Source organism: Salvelinus sp. IW2-2015, linkage group LG36 (genome assembly GCF_002910315.2).
Source record: "Salvelinus sp. IW2-2015 linkage group LG36, ASM291031v2, whole genome shotgun sequence".
Taxonomy (NCBI): domain Eukaryota; kingdom Metazoa; phylum Chordata; class Actinopteri; order Salmoniformes; family Salmonidae; genus Salvelinus; species Salvelinus sp. IW2-2015.
In genome coordinates this window covers 1,721,132-1,739,494 of record NC_036875.1, presented here as the reverse complement: position 1 = coordinate 1,739,494, position 18,363 = coordinate 1,721,132, and the positions used below count along the sequence as shown (strand labels likewise).

The following is an 18,363-nucleotide window of genomic DNA, read 5'->3' as shown; positions in this document are numbered from 1 at the left end:
ATCTATCTGTCGGTCTGTCTGTTGTACTCATGGTCTGTCAGTGTAAAAAAAACCTATAACAACAACTGAATCTTTATGAAAAAATAATCTTTAATTCTTTCAATATATATATTATTTAAAAAATGGAATAGTACATGTTTGACTCGCACAATCAATGCGGTGGGTGTGCCTTGCTGGTCCCTGGCACAAAACAAGTTTGAGAAAGGCTGGAGTAGAGTAAAGTAGGGTTCAATACAGTACATTATGCTGTACTATATTCTATTGTATTGTACTACAATACATTTTTCTTCACCGTAATGCACTGAACTGTGATATGCCTTTCTCTGCGCTCACCACAAAAGGAAAAGCAACTTCCCAGCACTGGGAGTGAACTTGTGATGCTCAGAGCCAGAGAGCACTGCTTAGACCACTGTGCTACAGTAGTTCACAATGCCCTAGTAACCTGCGAGAATACTGACAATACCGATGATACCTGATGGTAGTTTGGTTTTAAATAATGAGGTTTTAAGCCTTCCCCAGACCACAGACTTAACCACTTGGAATTAATACCTAAGCGTAGCCCTTGATTACTGCTTGGGGGATGTGTGTGTGTGTGTGTGTGTGTGTGTGTGTGTGGTGTGTTATGTGTGTGTGTGTGTGTGTGTGTGTGTGTGTGTGTGTGTGTGTGTGTGTGTGTGTGTGTGTGTGTGTGTGTGTGTGAGAATCTCGGGTTGGTCAGCAGCCTACAAGGCATATGATTACTGTGTTTGTAAACACATTCTCAGAGATCCCAAAAATTCCTGAGGTCAGACAATTTGGCATATGTCCTTCAGCCATGGCATTTCCATGATGGGCTACAAGAATGCAGACCTGAGTTCAAATACCATTTGAAATCATTTCAGATTTTTTATTTTATGATGAATGTATCAAACCAGTTGCCGTGATTAAAGTGTTTTGTTGTTGTGCACTCTCCTCAAACAATAGCATGGTGTTTTTCACTGTAATAGCTACTGTAAATTGGACACTGCAGTTAGATTAACAAGAATGTAAGATGTCTGCCTATATAAGACATGTCTATGTCCCAGAAAGTTGGCTGTTTACAACGTCATTCTAGTCACATTAGAACACTTTAGCAACAACCGTCCCGGTTTAGGGACACCAATCCAGTTAACATMAAAATAAGGGGGAAAGCTGACTAAATATAGAAAACAAACCCCTAAGTGAAACTGGACTTTCCAGTCCAACAACTCTCCTCTGAACACAACAGTAGATCATTACTAATGTGGACTGGCTTTTTGAACAGGTGGTTTCAATCATGCCATTCTAGGCTCTGCAAGTCAAAGTTCGAGCTCCAGTTCGAGCTCAATATCGCCCATGCTGCTACTTATTTGGACAGAGAGAAATTAGACACCAATGACAGCACTCTGAGAGAGACATAAGCTAGCCGAAGTGTGGCTGTTGATTTGAACCCTGAACTGGAGGTATTTGCTGGCAAGTGCCTGTTGTTGATGTGGTTAAGGGAGAAAGCCATTGAAAACTCAAATTTTAGAGTCTTGGCAAGCCCTACCTGACATTGTGGTAGCAGTGGATCACATATTTCTGCGCATAGCTCCATGTGATGGTAGTATGAGGTATTTTTTTCTCCAATGGTGTGTTAAAGAGTAAAAATAACTCTAAACATGTTGTTGACATTAGGAATGTAACTTCAAACCATGTGATGACAGTGGGAAAGGGTGGAGAACGAAAACAAGGAGGAAAACAGATATTTGGAGCTACTCCAGAATTCTGGAAGATTGGATTTGCTGGTGAAATGGATTTCATCTGAAATACTAGTTTACACTAGTTTACAACAATTGCCCTGAGTTCTTCTTCCAAAAGTTAATATGGCAAGGACAGTAAAGACAAGCCTTAATTCTTTGGTCAAACTGATTTGGCATGGTATGTGCGTGTCAGAGTTTGTGTGTGAGTTAGTGGTCTATGCCAGACCAAAGGTCACAACTTAATTTAGAGTATTCAAGGAGCTTTATAATGTCCCTGTCAGAATTAAAATAACTCAGTCATTTGCCTTCATAAGTCCTTTCATTTTGAAATATATGCCCATTTCACAATGATGATGGATGATTCTGTTGCATTGTATTTCATGAATTAATACTGGTGTTATAAAGCTTTGATGATGGAAATGTTAAAGGGAAACTGACCCATTTAGAACTCCTTCACAAAATGGCAACATTCAAGTCTTTCATTGCTTTCCCTACTGTGATGTCATAGACATTATTTTCAGAATTATACCTGCCATAGATCATTTTGTGAAGCCCTGTTGTGATGCTGAAAAGAGCATAAACACGTTCTGTTCTATTTAATTTGCAGGTGTTCTTTTTGGTGCTAGCTAGAAGATGAGGAAACACCGGCTGTTACCGCTGTGCGCTCTTCTGGGTGTCCTGTTCGCAGGACTTCTGCCCAAACTTGATGCCCAGGGTCAGGAAGGTAAGCTTGACTCACTGTTTTCGTCTTCAATTCAATTTGCAGGCACTTGTGGTGCCCTCTCTTAAGCCCTTTTCAAAAATGTTGTTTTGTTAGCCATGCTCAGTATCGTTTTTTATTTCACACTTCAGATATCCATTAATCTTAGTAACACCTGGAAGGCCTACTTATTTTTGTATTTTTGGGAGGTACTTTTTACCGGATTATCCTTGTTGGTTTCAGCACAAATAATTCAATTATCAAAACATTTCAGACATTTAACGACAAGTAGGAATGACAATGCTAATATTGCTGTTAAGCTAGAGTTGTATTGATATTTATGGGTTGAGTTTCCGCCTTCCTTGAAACAATAAACGTTTGGGAACAAGTCAAATGTGTCTAGTTCCCTGCAGGAACTCAAAGGGATTTTCATGGTATGAAAGAGAAAAGGGGTCTACTCAGGAATCACTGTTGCCTTAGAGCGCAAGTCCAGTGTCATGTTGGAGCCCTGGCCTCACAGTTCTGCCTAGTTTATGGTAGCATGTTGGCAGATGAGGTGAACTAAGGTGTACTTCCTTAATATTTTAGCACAGGTTAATAGGCCTAGTTTCCAACGGAACTGTTGTTCGGTACGGTAACAGGGTCGTGGTTACAGCCATACCACTGGACTTGCCTCTGTCTCGGCACGGTGAGAGTCCTCAAAACCAGGTTTCTTCTTTTGAAGATTGCGCACAAGGCCTGGCTGCCGATATATACTTTCTTGTGGATTCGTCCTGGAGCATGGGACAAGAGAACTTTGAGCACGTCCGACAGTTTCTGTACAGCGTGGTTAAAGCACTGCACGAGGGTGGCGGTGGCAGATTTCAGTTCGCCCTCGTCCAGTACAGCGGCTCGCCCAAAACTGAGTTCCAATTGAGCACATACCCATCTCCGCTGGGGGCCCTGGCCCATATCCGGGCCATGGCCTACCGAGGGGGTGGCACCCGGACGGGCCTGGGCCTGGACTTTCTCATCCGGGCCCACATGAACGCAGCGGCTGGCAGCCGCGCTGGCGTGGGTGTGGCCCAGGCGGTGGTGATCCTGACAGACGGGCGCTCCCAGGATGACGTGGCTGAGCCGGCGCAGGTGCTGCGGCTAGCAGGGGTGAGCATGTTTGCGGTGGGGGTGCAGGACGCTGTGGACTGGGAGCTCAGGGAGATGGCTAGTGTGCCACAGGACGTACACATATTCAGCGTAGACTCTTTCCAGGCCCTGAGGGGTATTATCCAGGACTTAGTGGTGGGCTTGTGCGGCGCAGTCACTCAGGCCGGTGGCGCCCCGATGGCTGTCGAAGCCAAAGAAGTGCCTCGAGATGTGACAGGTAATAACAGGGGGCCTGTGTCACTACCATACTAATGCCCACATTATCATAAGATAAGAAAGTAGCTACAAATGTGTGGCCATGTCTGGATCGAGTCCTGTATTAACACAATTAAGGGGTATTTAACACGATAACCCTCATTTATCATCCACTGTCCGGCACCCATTAACATCACTGTTTCTCATCACATTCTATTTGCCCGTAACACTTTAAGATCACCACCCAGGTTTGCATGTGATTGACTCTGAATGCTTATCAGAAGAGGGCTGCTATGCCTCTTCCAAGCCAGATTGACCAAATGTATTAAACTTGCGCATAAACTGAGAACATGCCATCTCAGTCAATGGGAATATCCATTGCTTTTTTGATATGGTAAAGACATATCGCTCTTCGTTTTTCCAGTTTAGTTTGCTACAACAACATTGACTATGTAACAGTTACAAGCAGGATATTCAAAAAATTCTACGTTCATGACAGACTGCTACAGGAGGATTATCATCTATTTACATGACACAGTAACAGGATATTTAATTATATCATCTCTTTTTTCTCTATAATCAAATAAAGACAGATATGCAAAACACCTTCAGTCCATCACATTTGCCCGACAAAAAATCACAAATGCTTTTGTCTGATTTTAAACAAATATCCATGTATCAGTGCCTTATAGCTTAGATCTTTGAAAAAGCGAATGAATAGCGGTGACACGCTGTTCCAATATGGCCTCCCGAAACACGGCGCAGCTTTTAACAATGGCTAACCACCCACCCACTGCTTGTGTGTCTTGTTTATGTTTGTTTGTGTTTAGGCTATGTTTTATCAGTTACTGTCAAATATGTGCTTACTATTCTACAACTGAAACAGTGATGAACCTGCCCTGGACTCATCCTTGACTTGCAGCAGAGCCTAGATCGAGAGATTTCAAAGATAACAGCTTAGCACAAGATTTTTTTATTTTATAGAATAGTTAATTATTCTCTTGATTGACGGTAAGGGCTCTTAAGCATCAAGGATGGGCCACAGTGTCATGACTGGTACTCATTATCTCTGAGGTCTGTAACATGAGTCTGCATGGGGTGGCTGAATTCAATGGAGTTGGCAGGAGGTTATGTTTAGGTGCATTATCATAGAACCCAAACTGATATAAGACAGATAAAAGGAGAAACTGACATTTTACAATACATATTATACATTGTGTTATACATATGTTAAAAAAAACACTATGAGTATATTATGAGTACAGTGCTAAATTGGTAATGTTCTGTTGGTGTACTTCATTTTCACACTGCTCTTAATTTTTTTTTTAATAATCATAAATAACACATTTAGCACAAAAATACATTTGTGGGGTATTTTAGCAAGCTACAGGGTCATGCTCAGAATAATTTGCATCCATCATCCTTTTAGCTCCAGATCTAATCACTCCTTGGTTCAGCCTACATGCAGTATAATGTGCTTTTGTGATGTTTTTTTAATGATTGATTGTGTTCATCATGAATGTTACATGCAATGATGAGCCAGCACTTTCTCTTTCTCTCCCTGTCTCTGTTTTAACGCTTCACGTTGCATTTTGTTTCTGTTTTGTCTCTCTCTCTCTCTCTCTCTCTCCCTTTTAAGCACACGAGTCAGCTGACCTTGTACTCTTAATTGACGGATCTGAGAACGTTGGAGCGGCCAACTTCCCCCGCGTGCGCGATTTGGCTATGAAAGTCATTGAGGGCCTCGATGTGGGCAGGGACACAATTCGGGTGGCTGTGGCTCTGTACAGCGCGGACCTAGAGATTCAGTTCTTTCTAAATAGCTATGACACCAAAGCCGCTGTCCTGGATGCTGTGAAGGCCCTTCGGTTCACAGGCGGCGATGAGGCTAACCTTGGAGCCGCCTTGGAGAAAGTACCTGGGATCCTGTTGGTTCCGGAATCAGGGGGCAGGGCAGAGGAGGGGGTGCCCCAAGCTCTGGTGGTGATCAGTGCCGGGCCGTCCAATGACGATTTCAGTGCGGGTGACAGGGCTCTTAAGGCAGCGAGCATTATCACGTTTGGCGTGGTGGTCGGCGGCGAGGCTACCGCCGAGCTGGAGACTATCGCCACAGACAAGAGCTTTGTTCTGTCGGCCCCCGATTTCAGGGCAGTGGCAAGCATGGGTGACCAGTTGCTACCATATGTTAACGCGGTAGCCCAGCGCAACATTGTCATTCAGAATGAATTCACAGAAGGTAGGTAACTTCAATGCAAGGTAGGATTGGGTGGGGGGTTCATGAAAAAAATGATTAAGTGTGTCTTCTAGCTGATTCCATACTTGAGGTAAGAATAATAAATCGCTGACACCTAATTTGAAGGGGGTATATGTGATATTTTTATAACACCTTAATTACACATTCATCATTGTTCAAGAGACATTTTCAAAATGAAAGTCCCTTAGAATAGCTCTTTAGTTTGTTCAACTTACCGACGCAGTGCCCAAACCCCTGGCACCACACACACAACAGGCTGAGAGCAGCACAGGGTCAGCCTCAGAGCATTAGGCTGCCCATTGATATTGCTTTGCTCAAGGCCACAAATGGCAACATAAGTGTAGGGAATCATTGTCATATCTTAACCGCTGTGAAATATATTTTCAGCTGTTTGGAAGCTGGTGTATAAAAACGTCAGTAAAGAATATTGCACATGAAACGGATCTTGCTTTCAATGAGAATGACATATTAACTCACATTTCTATCTGAAATCTGTCAGGTCCTACATAAAGCTGAATAATGGATCTTTAAATATATCAAATATTTTTGTTGTGCTTGATTGAGCTATCCTGGTAGAATGGAACCAAGAGAATAGTCCCAAATGTGGCAAACATAACATCTACAAACATCTGGCTCACTTCCACAAGATATTCTATTAGCCATTGTATTTGAACCATCAACATTCTACTTACTGGTTTGAGGCTACCTGACACACTTTGATTCTCATTATTGATTTATCTATTTTGATGGGAAAATATTTTTGTACTGGAATGGCAATTTACTTTTGTTTTAAAAACATATCTTGCATAGATGTGTTATGAATGTTTTGGTCGTTATGAATACTGCAACACTAAAACAGTTATCATGACTGGTGTATACCCTCTTCAAGTAAGGCGTTAATAAATCATTGCACTTAATCTAATTGTAAGACAGCACGTGCTTGAAATTTGGGGGTTGAGTGTTGATCTCAATCTAATAGTTCAATATAATATTAATATTGAAATGGATAACATTTCACAAATATGTTGTGAGGACAATGCATTGTGAGGACAGTTATAACACTAGAAAGAAAAGATAGCATCTTGACCTGATTTCTAACAGAAACCAGCTTGTTGAGAATAAATAACAGACCTAACAAGTGCACAAGCATTACAAAACAAACAAAACAAACTGAATACTGAAAATAGTTTATTCAATTTGCAAAATACACTTGTAGATCATCTGTAATTACACAGGCTGACATACAGAAAAGCAACATGATATAGTAGGTTTGGTAAGGTTTTGTTATCTTTCTGTCTTACTTATATGTAGATGTCTGTGTGTCCGGTTTTCTAGATTTACTATTCATCTTTTCATCTCTTCCTGTGAAGCAGGAACGTCATTTTATTGAATCAGATTTTCATTTCATTGGTGGGCCCTATTGTAAAGTAGAATTTATTCATTTTTTTAAGTAAATTACAGTTACCCCCTTCTCCTAAACAAGTAGCATAAAATGCAATTAATCTTGAACACCATCCAAATTGGCACCATTCTCTAATTCCCAGAATGCCACACAGCTGTATTTGTATAATTTGCAGCAATTCAGATGCCATTTCATACTTCTTCAGATGTTACAACTTTACTAATATGAATAACTGTCCTAATAATAAGACATTTGTTAGTGTCTTTATTAAACATGGAACGCTTTGTGAATGCATTCAGTCATGTTAAATATGGCATTAATTATTAATTAAGTACATTTGTAAGAGGCTAAGCACAGATTCAATTAAACCGATCATCAAGAGACTATCACAGCTTTAGTAGCTTTATTTAGCTAATAATAGCTAGCTTTTACATAGATTATTCTTACACGTTACTGTGTTTTCTCTTTCAGCCTTGGAAGTGGGAAAAAGGGATATCATTTTTCTCATTGACAGCACTATGGGTGCCACAATGATCAACTCTCTTCGTGAGTTTATCAAAAAGTTTGTTGACACCATGCCAATCGGACCGGATCAAGTGCAAGTGGGTGTGGCCCAGTTCAGCAACACTGCCAGGCTTGAGATAGAGCTGAACTCATATGGATCCAAGGAAGACCTGAGTGCAGCCCTGGGCAGACTCAAGCCAAGACCAGGACAAGTGGTGAACATCGGGGCGGCCCTGGACTTTGTGAGGACCAACATGCTGAGGGCTGACAAGGGGAGTCGTATTCAGCAGGGCGTGCCCCAGCTGGTTCTGTTGTTGACCAGTAAGAAGTCCAGTGACAGTGTGGGGCAGGCTGCTGAGGCACTGCAGCGCATGGGGGTTCTGACCCTGGCTGTCGGCTCTAAGACTGCCGATGAGCAGGAGCTGAAGCAGATTGCCTTTGATGAGAGTTTGGTGTTCATGCTGCAGGACTTCCGCACATTGCTTCGCAACCCAGGGATGATTGTCTCTCTCCTCTCCACTCTATCTGGGGCTGTGGTGACTGAGGGACCCACAGAGCCAGGTAATGCTCCTCTCCTATTGTTATTATGATTCATACTAGCTATTAACATAAAATGTATACCTCACATGTAAGGTGGCATTTTCTTACCCCAAGACTCCAAAAGGCACAGGTGTTAAACTCATTCCACGGAGGGCCGAGATTCTGCAGTTTTTCACTCCTCCATTGTATTTGATTGATCAATTAAGGTCACTGATTAGTTAGGAACTCCCCTCACATAGGGCTTTATTCAAAATCATTGACATCTAATATTTGTACTTGAATATTAGAATAGATGTAATGATAGTTTTTTTCTCCCCTGTTTTTTCCCCCAGTGGTTGAAATTACAACAGTGCAGACCCAGMGAGTAGTCAGAGACATCGTCTTTATGGTGGATGGCTCTAGCTACATTGGGGGCGCCAATCTTCCATATGTGCGGGATTTCATTGTCGGCGTGGTAAACCTGCTGGACGTGCGGCCCGACAGGGTGCGCATTGGCCTTATGCAGTTTGCAGAGAACCCAAAGATCGAATTCTACCTGAACACGCACAACACAAAGCAAGATGTGCTGGCTAAAGTTGGTCAGCTCAGGCTAATGGGAGGGTCTGCTTTGAACACGGGAGCTGCGATGGATTACGCACTTACCAACATGTTCCAGGCCTCGACTGGGTCACGTAAGAGGCAGGGTGTCCAACAGGTGCTTCTCCTGATCACTGGAGGCCCATCCCAGGATGAGGTTAAAGGGATTGCAGACAAAGTGGCCGTGGCAGGTGTACTGACCTTCACAGTCAGTGCTGGCCAGGCAGATGAGGCCTACTTGAAGACGGTCGCTTTCGTCCCAAACTTGGCTTACCATGAAAGCAGATTTGCTGACCTGCCAAGTGTTGTTGAACAGATCATGACTCCTTTGACTACTGTGGTCGGAGATACAGACATTTCACAAACAGAAATAACCGAGGAACCTGGTGAGCTTTATGTTGTATTTTAGCTTCCTTGCTACATGTTGGGTTAAACAGTGGATATTAAATATTACAACATTTTAAATAGAACAAACTGCATAATAATGCTATTGACTGAGAAAACTGAAGGTGGTGTTCCCTTTCCTCTTTTCTTGCAGCAGTCGTTGGAGGCGAGAGGGATGTTGCGTTCCTGATTGACGGCTCTGATAATGTCCGAGCAGATTTCCCCTACATCCGGGACTTTATCCTTAAAGTCATTGAGCCTCTTGATATTGGACAAGATAGAGTCCGGATTTCAGTTGTCCAGCATAGTGAGAGGCCAGCTCCCAATTTCTACCTGAATACATATAAGGATAAGGCTGAAGTTATAAGGGCCGTTAATGATCTAAGACTGGCCGGTGGACGGAGTCTGAACACCGGAATGGCTTTGAAATTCATGAAGGACACCATCCTGTCCCCAGTTCATGGTAGCCGTGCGGCTCAAAATGTACCCCAATTTTTGATTGTTTTGATCGGAGGCAAGTCTAAGGATAGCGTGAAGGACTCTGCTGGTGCTTTAAAGAACGATGGAGTGGTACCGTTTGGCGTTGGTGTCAAGGATGCAGACCCTAAGCAAATCGAGGCTATTTCTCACAACCCAGCCTTTGCTTTCAACGTGAAGGAATTCAGCCAGCTCAATACGGTCCAACAAACGCTCAATAGCTATGTGAGCCTTCCCAAGGAAAAGCTGAAGGTCGTCCTGGAGGAAGGTAAGCAAAAGCTTTTCTCGTGTTCTATGTTGTGTGACACGCCTGTCATTGTCTTTGCTCTTGATGAGGCTCTTTGTGCTGTGCTGTTTGTTTCTTCTAAATGTGCCTTATTGTTGTGTCTCAGCCTCGGTTCATGCTGATGCTGAGAAAAGAGATATTGTATTCCTGCTGGATGGTTCTGATGGCACAAGGAGTGGATTCCCAGCACTGCGAGACTTTGTTCAAAGTGTAGTGGATAAACTCTCTGTGGATGAAAACAGAGAAAGAGTTTCTCTGGTTCAGTACTCTGACAAACCAGAGGCCCATTTCTATCTGAACTCGCACAAAACAAAGGATGCCGTTATTCACTCCATAAGTAATATGAGGCACAAGGGTGGAAGGAGCCTAAATACTGGGGCAGCTCTCCAGTTTGTGAGACACTACATCTTTACTGCCTCCTCTGGCAGTAGACGACTGGAAGGTGTGCCCCAGGTCCTGATCCTTTTGACTAGCAAGAAATCCAGAGATGATGTTAAGGGCCCTGCTGTAGCTCTTAAAGATCTGGAAATTGTGTCAATAGGGATCGGAGTTGGGGACGCCAATTTCCGTGAGTTGGAAATGATTTCCTTCCATCCTGGTTTCACATTCCAGGTCGCTGAGTTCTCTGAGTTGCCCTCAATCCATCCACAGCTTGTTGCTACGCTTAAAAGACTGTCAAAAGACACAGAAGAAGCTGTGGCTCCTGTGACTCATGGAATTCCTGATTTAGTAGGTAAGAACTTCAGCTTGAATATGAGTATGCTAAATACAAGAAGCATACCGTATTCTTTATCTTTGGAACAATGTTGAAATTGAAGCATCATAAATACATGGATGCCTAAGACTTTGGGAAACATAGTCTCAGTAGAGTATTTCCTACAATGTCGATACATTGTGCATTTTGGTAGAAACGTTCTAGTATTTAGTTGCATGGTTGAGAAAACCTTTGATTCAGAGCATTTATTGGCTTTTTATTCTCTTAAACCAAAATAATTTCCCCCTATTTCACTCTATTCCTCTCTTACCTCAACCATGTATGGATACACTATGCCAAACTTCACATATTTTTGTTGATAAGATGGTTCCATGTTGTTCTGCTTGTGATGATACTTTCTCAGAACGGCACTCCCAAAACCTGCCTACTGTGTTCCAGCTTCTCATTCACCCTTGCAGATATGCATGCAAATATGTATTAATACAGACAACTAACCACAACCATAATCTTGGATTAATTTATTCTGGCAGTGATATTTTTCCACTGCCTTGTGTACATATTCAGCTTCAAACATTCTTAACAATGTTTGGTTGTTTTTTACATCTTTACATTCCTTTTCTATAATATAATTGTTTGTCAATGTATCCCATTTTTATCTATCTTCACCACCTAGTGGATACAGTGAGCAGCAAAAGGGATATAGTGTTTCTCCTTGATGGTTCAGACGACTCCAGAAATGGATTGCCTGCCATTAGAGAGTTTATACGAAGAATGGCCAATGAACTTGACATCGACGGGGACAATGTTCGAGTTGCTGTTGTGCAATACAGTGACGACGCTGCGGAGTACTTCCACCTGAAAGCTCACAAAACAAAAAGGGCTGTCATCTACGCTGTTAGAAGCCTACGGCATAAAGGAGGAAGACCCCGCAACACCGGGGCAGCTCTTCAGTATGTTAGGGACAATGTTTTCACTGCTTCGTCCGGGAGTCGACATCTGGAAGGGGTTCCTCAGATTTTGTTTTTGTTAATGGGTGGAGAGTCAAGTGATGACGTCACAGCGGCCGCATCTGATCTCAAACGCCTTGGGGTTCTTTCGTTTGCCATTGGGATGAAAAATGTCAGGCAAGAGGAGCTGCAGAGCATTGCCTACTCTTCCAGATTTATTTTCAACCTGCCAGTCTTTGGTGAACTTTTGTCCATACAGCCAGAGATCCTTGCCTTTGTCCAGTCAAAAATGGAAATTGAGCCGCCCACTATTGTCGGTAAGAACCACCATGACTCTGAGTCAACAATTAAGTTGACTTTCCCAGATGTCATTMATTTTTCTTCTATCAAATATTGTTCTTGACTGGTTTGATTACTTATGTAACTGCACCATTCTTTGAAGAAAATCTCTGGATCAGTTTTACATCCCCTCAAATTGCCTGCTTTGAGTAGAGGCCAGCATCTTTGAATGGCTACGTTATATAGTCCTACTTTTATAAACAAAACACCAGAGATGGTGCTGGGATGGTTACTKTTCTACTTGCATCAAATACATTTCTATTGGCATAAAAATGCCAAATCCTCTCTTTCTTGTTCCACATTCCAGAAACGTAATTCTATTCTTGATTATTTCAAATCAGGAAACTATGCTTTTCTGGTCCTTTCAGCTTAAGCTCTTTTTTTTGAGCCAATGATACAGTATATCATTGTCTAGTTGTTTAGAGCTAGTTTAGATTCTCATCTGTCTTATGCATACAATCTTCCCCTTTCTTCACGGAAGGAGTGTTTGATTTCACATCTCACATTTTTTGTTTAAAACTCAAGCTCTTTATCTACAAACTTTCTTAAATGTTTTGACATTTGAGACCATTTGAACTCACTTTATTTTCACTCGCTATTTCTTTGCATGTTGCATAGAGCTATGTAATGACGTGATAGTCATCATAGTTAAAATATATTATGGAGAATATCTCAGACCATTTTGCAATGTATAGGTCTACTTTACAACATTCTATTGATATGCTGCCCTTGTGAATGCATTAATGCATATATGTAATGGTTTTATTATTAAATAGGTCCTTCAATGTTTTCTTAGTTGAATTAGATGCTGCACAGAGAGACATAGTGTTCCTATTGGATGGGTCTGATGATACTAGGAGTGCATTTCCAGCCATGTGTGAATTTGTTCAGAGAGTGGTGGAGAACCTCAATGTTGGAGAGAACAAAGATCGAGTTGCTGTGGTTCAGTACAGCAGAAATCCAGAGGCCCATTTCTTACTGAACACATATCCCGAAAAACAAAGTGTTCTAGGTTCTCTTCGAAGCCTACCTCACAAAGGGGGTAGACCCCTCAACACCGGGGCAGCCCTCCGGTACGTAAAGGACAACGTCTTCACTGCCTCCTCAGGAAGCAGAAGCCAAGAAGGCGTCCCTCAGATACTGATACTGCTAAGTGGTGGCAAATCTCAAGATGATGTTGGAGGTGCTGCTGCTGCTTTGAAACAGGAGAGAATTGTACCATTCAGTATTGGTACGAGGAATTCAGACATTCTAGAGCTCCAAATGATAGCACATATTCCCTCCTATGCCCTTTCTGTCCCTCGGTTTGATGACCTTGAAAACATTCAACAGCAGCTTTTGTCATTTGTAAAAAGGGTCCCTCGTCAGCCAAGAGTGTATCAACCAACTGTAGTAGGTAAGGAGTTATTTCTCTACCTCTCTTCATTACCGCTTTAATCTGTCACATTTCAGGTTACTACATTCTTGCTGAAAATTCAGCACATTCATGATACTGCTTTATGCATGCCTTTTGAAAAATGTTGGTATCATTTGCTAGTCACAAATATACACATGATCTTTCTTGATCATTTTAGCTGAGAATTTCATTTCATTCATGTGCATTTCTAGATAACACTGAATCCAAACAGCGTGATGTTGTATTTTTACTGGATGGCTCTGATGAAACTCTAAATGGATTTGAGGCAATGCGTGACTTTGTTCAAAGAGTAGTGGAGAAACTCACTGTGCAGGAGACAAGAGATCGAGTCTCTGTGGTGCAGTATAGCAAAGAACCAGAGGCCCACTTCTATCTGAACACTTACACAACAAAGCAAGACATTGTTGACGCTGTAAGACACCTGAGGCACAAAGGAGGGATCACCCTCAACACTGGGGCAGCTCTCCAGTATGTCAGGGATAACATCTTTACTGCCTCCTCCGGAAGTAGACGCCAAGAGGGCATCCCTCAGATTCTGGTTTTATTGAGTGGGGGAAGGTCCAATGATGATGTCAGAAATGCAGTGACAAACTTGAAAGCAATTGATGTGATGGCAATAGTGGTGGGAATGAGGAATGCTGATACACTTGAGCTTCAAACTATTTCAGATAAACCCAGCTATGCTTTCTCTGCTCCAAATTACGATGATCTCCCAAACATTCAACAGCAAGTGTTCTCTGCTGTTCAGAGAGTTGCAATGACTACTCCTAACTTGCCAACAACACTAATAGGTAAGAATGCAATCATGGCAACAGTTATGCTGTAGTTGGTCATTTGAGTTAGCATAATATTGATGTATTTCATTTCACAAAACACAGAGGTGTTTGTTGAATTCCTTATATGTATATTTTAAAAGATATTCTTTACCATTAACCCATTTTATGAATGGTTATAGATGCAACAACTGACAACAGGAGGGACATTGTATTTTTACTTGATGGTTCTGATGATTCCCGAAGAATATTCCCAGATATTCAAGACTTTATGCAGAGAGTAGTGGAGAAACTCAATGTAGATGGGAACAAAGACCATGTGTCTGTGGTTCAGTACAGTGACACAGCAGAGGTTCATTTCAACTTGGGTATGCATTCGACAAAAGATGACGTTCTTGATGCTGTTAGAGGTCTGAGGCACAAAGGAGGAAGTCCTCTAAATACTGGAGCAGCTCTCCAGTATGTGAGGGATAATGTCTTTACTGCCTCCAGTGGAAGTAGAAGCCTGCAAGGTGTTCCACAGATACTGATACTGCTGAGTGGTGGAAGATCGAGAGATGATATCAGAACCCCTGTCACAAAGCTCAAAGAAATGGGAGTCATTTCAATCGGTATTGGCACAGGAGATGCAGACACACTTGAACTGCAAACAATATCTCATGAACCCAATTATGCCCTTTCCATTACTGATTTTGAAGACCCCAGAATTCAGCAAGAATTGTTGTCATTGTTAACAGAAGCATCCCATAAACTAGAGCCAGCTGCTCCTACCATGCATGTTGGTAAGCTGTGGCCATTTGTATTTTGCTGTAGTGTCATGTGTAGTGTCTTTTGAAGAAACCATATACTTGTGTCCAAGATATTTCACGTTTAGAGAWTACGATTAATGAGATTTCAGTTGGACCATGGTTTTATGCTAGCAATGACCTTGATATCACTGCAGTTGCTTTCTGTGCTCGCTCTGAAAAAAAATGCCTTTCCTTTCCCTTTGCAACTTTTCTTTACCTTCATTTCAGAATCTGACAAAAAGGATGTTGTATTTCTTATTGATGGATCTGACAACTCTAAAACTGGTTTTGAGGGGATACGTCGCTTTGCAGAGAAAGTAGTGGAGATTCTTAATGTGGAGGAAAATGGCGACCGGGTGGCCCTTGTTCAGTACAGTGGGAATGCCACACCCAATTTCTATCTGAACTCATATTCTTCTAAAAATGATGTGCTWWATTCAATAAGATCCATGAGGCACAAAGTTGGAAGACCTCTCAACACTGGCACAGCCCTGCAGTTTGTGAGAGACACCGTATTTACTGCTTCAGCTGGAGGCAGACGTGCTGAGGGTGTGCCTCAATATCTATTTGTCTTCAGTGGTGGGAGATCTAGCGATGATATAATGGGACCAGCACAGTCATTGAGAGGGGATGGAGTAAGAACATTTAGCATTGGAACAAGGAATGCTGATACATTGGAGTTACAAATGATATCTTTTAAACCAGGAGACTCTTTTTCTGTTGCCAATTTTAACAACCTTGACAGCATACACTCTTCAGTGACAGCTGTAATAAATGGAGTTCAGGAAACACCTGAAATGTCAACTGTCATTGGTAAGATTATTAAGATAACAGTTTATATCACTTAAGGCTTTTTAAAATCACAAATTCACAGTCATATTCCAAATCTTACTATTAGAGAGCAACATTGTCATACAATTGAATACAAAATGATGTGATTTCAGTACAGATGTGCAGTATATAAGGACCTATTGGTTGTGCAATTATTATTTTTGCTCATTTCAGACAATTCCACTTTGTTGACATCAGATATCCAGAGGGTGGATGGGGTTGATGTTGTATTTCTACTTGATGGATCTGATGACATGCGAAAAGGTGTCCAATCAATCTGTGATTTTCTTGGCCAATTTGTTGAACATCTTRACATCGGGCCAGACAAAGCACAAGTTGCTGTGATCCAGTACAGTAACAAACCTACCACTCATTTCCTATTGAACACGTACTCATCGAAGATGGATATCATGGCAGAAGTACGCAATATCAATCTTGAAGGAGGAAGGTCCCGCAACACTGGGGAAGCTCTTGATTATGTTCAAAACAATGTCTTTAATACCTCCTCAGGAAGTAGACGCCAAGAGGGCATCCCTCAGATACTGATTCTGCTAAGTGGGGGGAAATCACAAGATGATGTTCTGGTTCCATCTGAGAGTCTGAAGGCGGCTGGAATTGTGCTTTTGACTGTTGCGGTCAAATACGCAGATGGAGCRGAGATGCAGAGCATTGCATACAGTCCTAATCATGCATATTTGCTAAGAGAGTTTTCTGACCTTTCTCTTGTTAGACAACAGTTGCTCTCAGCAGTTGTCTCTCATAAAGACACAGTAAGACGGGGCTTAGGTGAGTGAAAAAGAGTACAATAATAAACAATTTCATTGAAAATATGTATACAAGAGAAGTTATATTTTTCAATCATTTTCAAAATATACAGCTTATACTGTAGCTTGAAATGCGTATAATGTACCATGCACAATGTGCTGATTTAGTTCAATTGTCATCCTAGTTCAAGGCTCCAGTGTGAAAAGAGACATTGTTTTCCTCCTTGATGGATCTGATGATGTAAGGAGTCGATTCATAGATATACGAGAGTTTGTTGCGAAAGTGGTGGAAAAGTTTGATGTGGACAAGGGAAAAGATCAAGTTGCTGTTCTGCAGTACAGCAACAGTGCAGCAGTGAACTTTAACCTGAATGCGCACAAGACAAGAGATGACGTGCTTACAGCAGTCAGAAATCTGAGGCCAATGGGTGGGAGGCCTCAATATACTGGCACAGCCCTCCAGTTTGTGAAGGACAATGTCTTTACTAATAATGCTGCAAGTCGACGTCATGAGGGTGCTGAACAGATCCTAGTGCTACTGACTGGTGGCAGATCTAGAGATTCTCCTCGAGGTCCTTCCAGGGCCCTCAAGACTTTGGGGGTTGTAACATTTGCTATTGGATCAAGGGCGACCGATTTGGTTGAAATGCAATCAATATCATCTCTTCCAAATTATTCTTATTCAGTCCCTGATTTTGCAAACCTTCAAAACATCCAGCAAAGTTTGGAGGCAAATCTTGCTCAAGTAAGACCACAGGAGGTAACTAGAGTTGGTAAGAAAATATTAAACTTTTATACTRGAAATGTTGATTTCCGATTAGAATTATTAATAAAGAACAAGAGAGTTTATTGACATAACAGGTCATATGTTTTTACATATATCTATTTTTTTATTGTGTGTTGGACAGTGGAAAGTGATGGAAATAGGAGGGATATCGTCTTTCTTCTGGATGGATCAGATAACACCAGAAAAGGATTCCCAGCTATTCAGGAGTTCCTCCACAAAATCATTGAAAATCTCAATGTGGAACAAAAGAATGACAGAGTGGCTGTGGTACAGTTTAGTAACGGTGCAGTGGCAAACTTTTATTTGAATTCATTTCTGAGAAAGAAAGACATGTTGAATTCTGTGAGGGGACTCTCGCACAAAGGGGGAAGAMCCCTTAATACTGGAGCAGCTCTGAAGTTTGTGAAAGAAAATGTATTCAAAAAATCTTCTGGGAGTAGACATTTGGAGGGGGTGAAACAAATGCTAATTCTCCTCAGTAGTGGACGGTCAAGAGACAATGTGGATGCACCAGCCTCTGCTCTCAAGGAGCTTGGTGTCTTGGTGTTTGGAATTGGAACAAGGAGCTCTGATAGCAGAGAATTGCAGAGGATATCACATGATCCCAGTTACGCTCTGTCTGTCTCAGACTTTACTGACCTTCCGAGCATCCAGCAGCCAACTTCCTGTCCTCTGTGGAGGCTTAGTGGTTTATTGATGTTATTCCAGAATACCAAATTTTTTAGGTATGTGTTATTCACTGTGAAAAGCCCGCTCAGGATGTGTTATGCAAAATGGCCGCTGAGGTCCTTAGAACAGACTA

General features: G+C 41.9%; 1 protein-coding gene across 1 annotated transcript in view; it reads left to right on the top strand.

Moving 5' to 3' along the window:
- The first annotated feature begins 2,372 nt into the window (after window positions 1-2,372).
- Window positions 2,373-18,363, top strand: part of LOC111959564 (collagen alpha-3(VI) chain) — a 41,463-nt gene continuing 25,472 nt past the window's right edge. Inside the window, exons 1-9 of the mRNA XM_070437766.1 lie at window positions 2,373-2,463; window positions 3,041-3,826; window positions 5,417-6,013; window positions 7,905-8,498; window positions 8,810-9,439; window positions 9,592-10,311; window positions 11,589-12,179; window positions 13,810-14,086; window positions 14,638-14,759. Coding sequence (XP_070293867.1) covers window positions 2,373-2,463; window positions 3,041-3,826; window positions 5,417-6,013; window positions 7,905-8,498; window positions 8,810-9,439; window positions 9,592-10,311; window positions 11,589-12,179; window positions 13,810-14,086; window positions 14,638-14,759 — 4,408 coding nt within the window. The remainder of the gene's footprint in view (window positions 2,464-3,040; window positions 3,827-5,416; window positions 6,014-7,904; window positions 8,499-8,809; window positions 9,440-9,591; window positions 10,312-11,588; window positions 12,180-13,809; window positions 14,087-14,637; window positions 14,760-18,363) is intronic.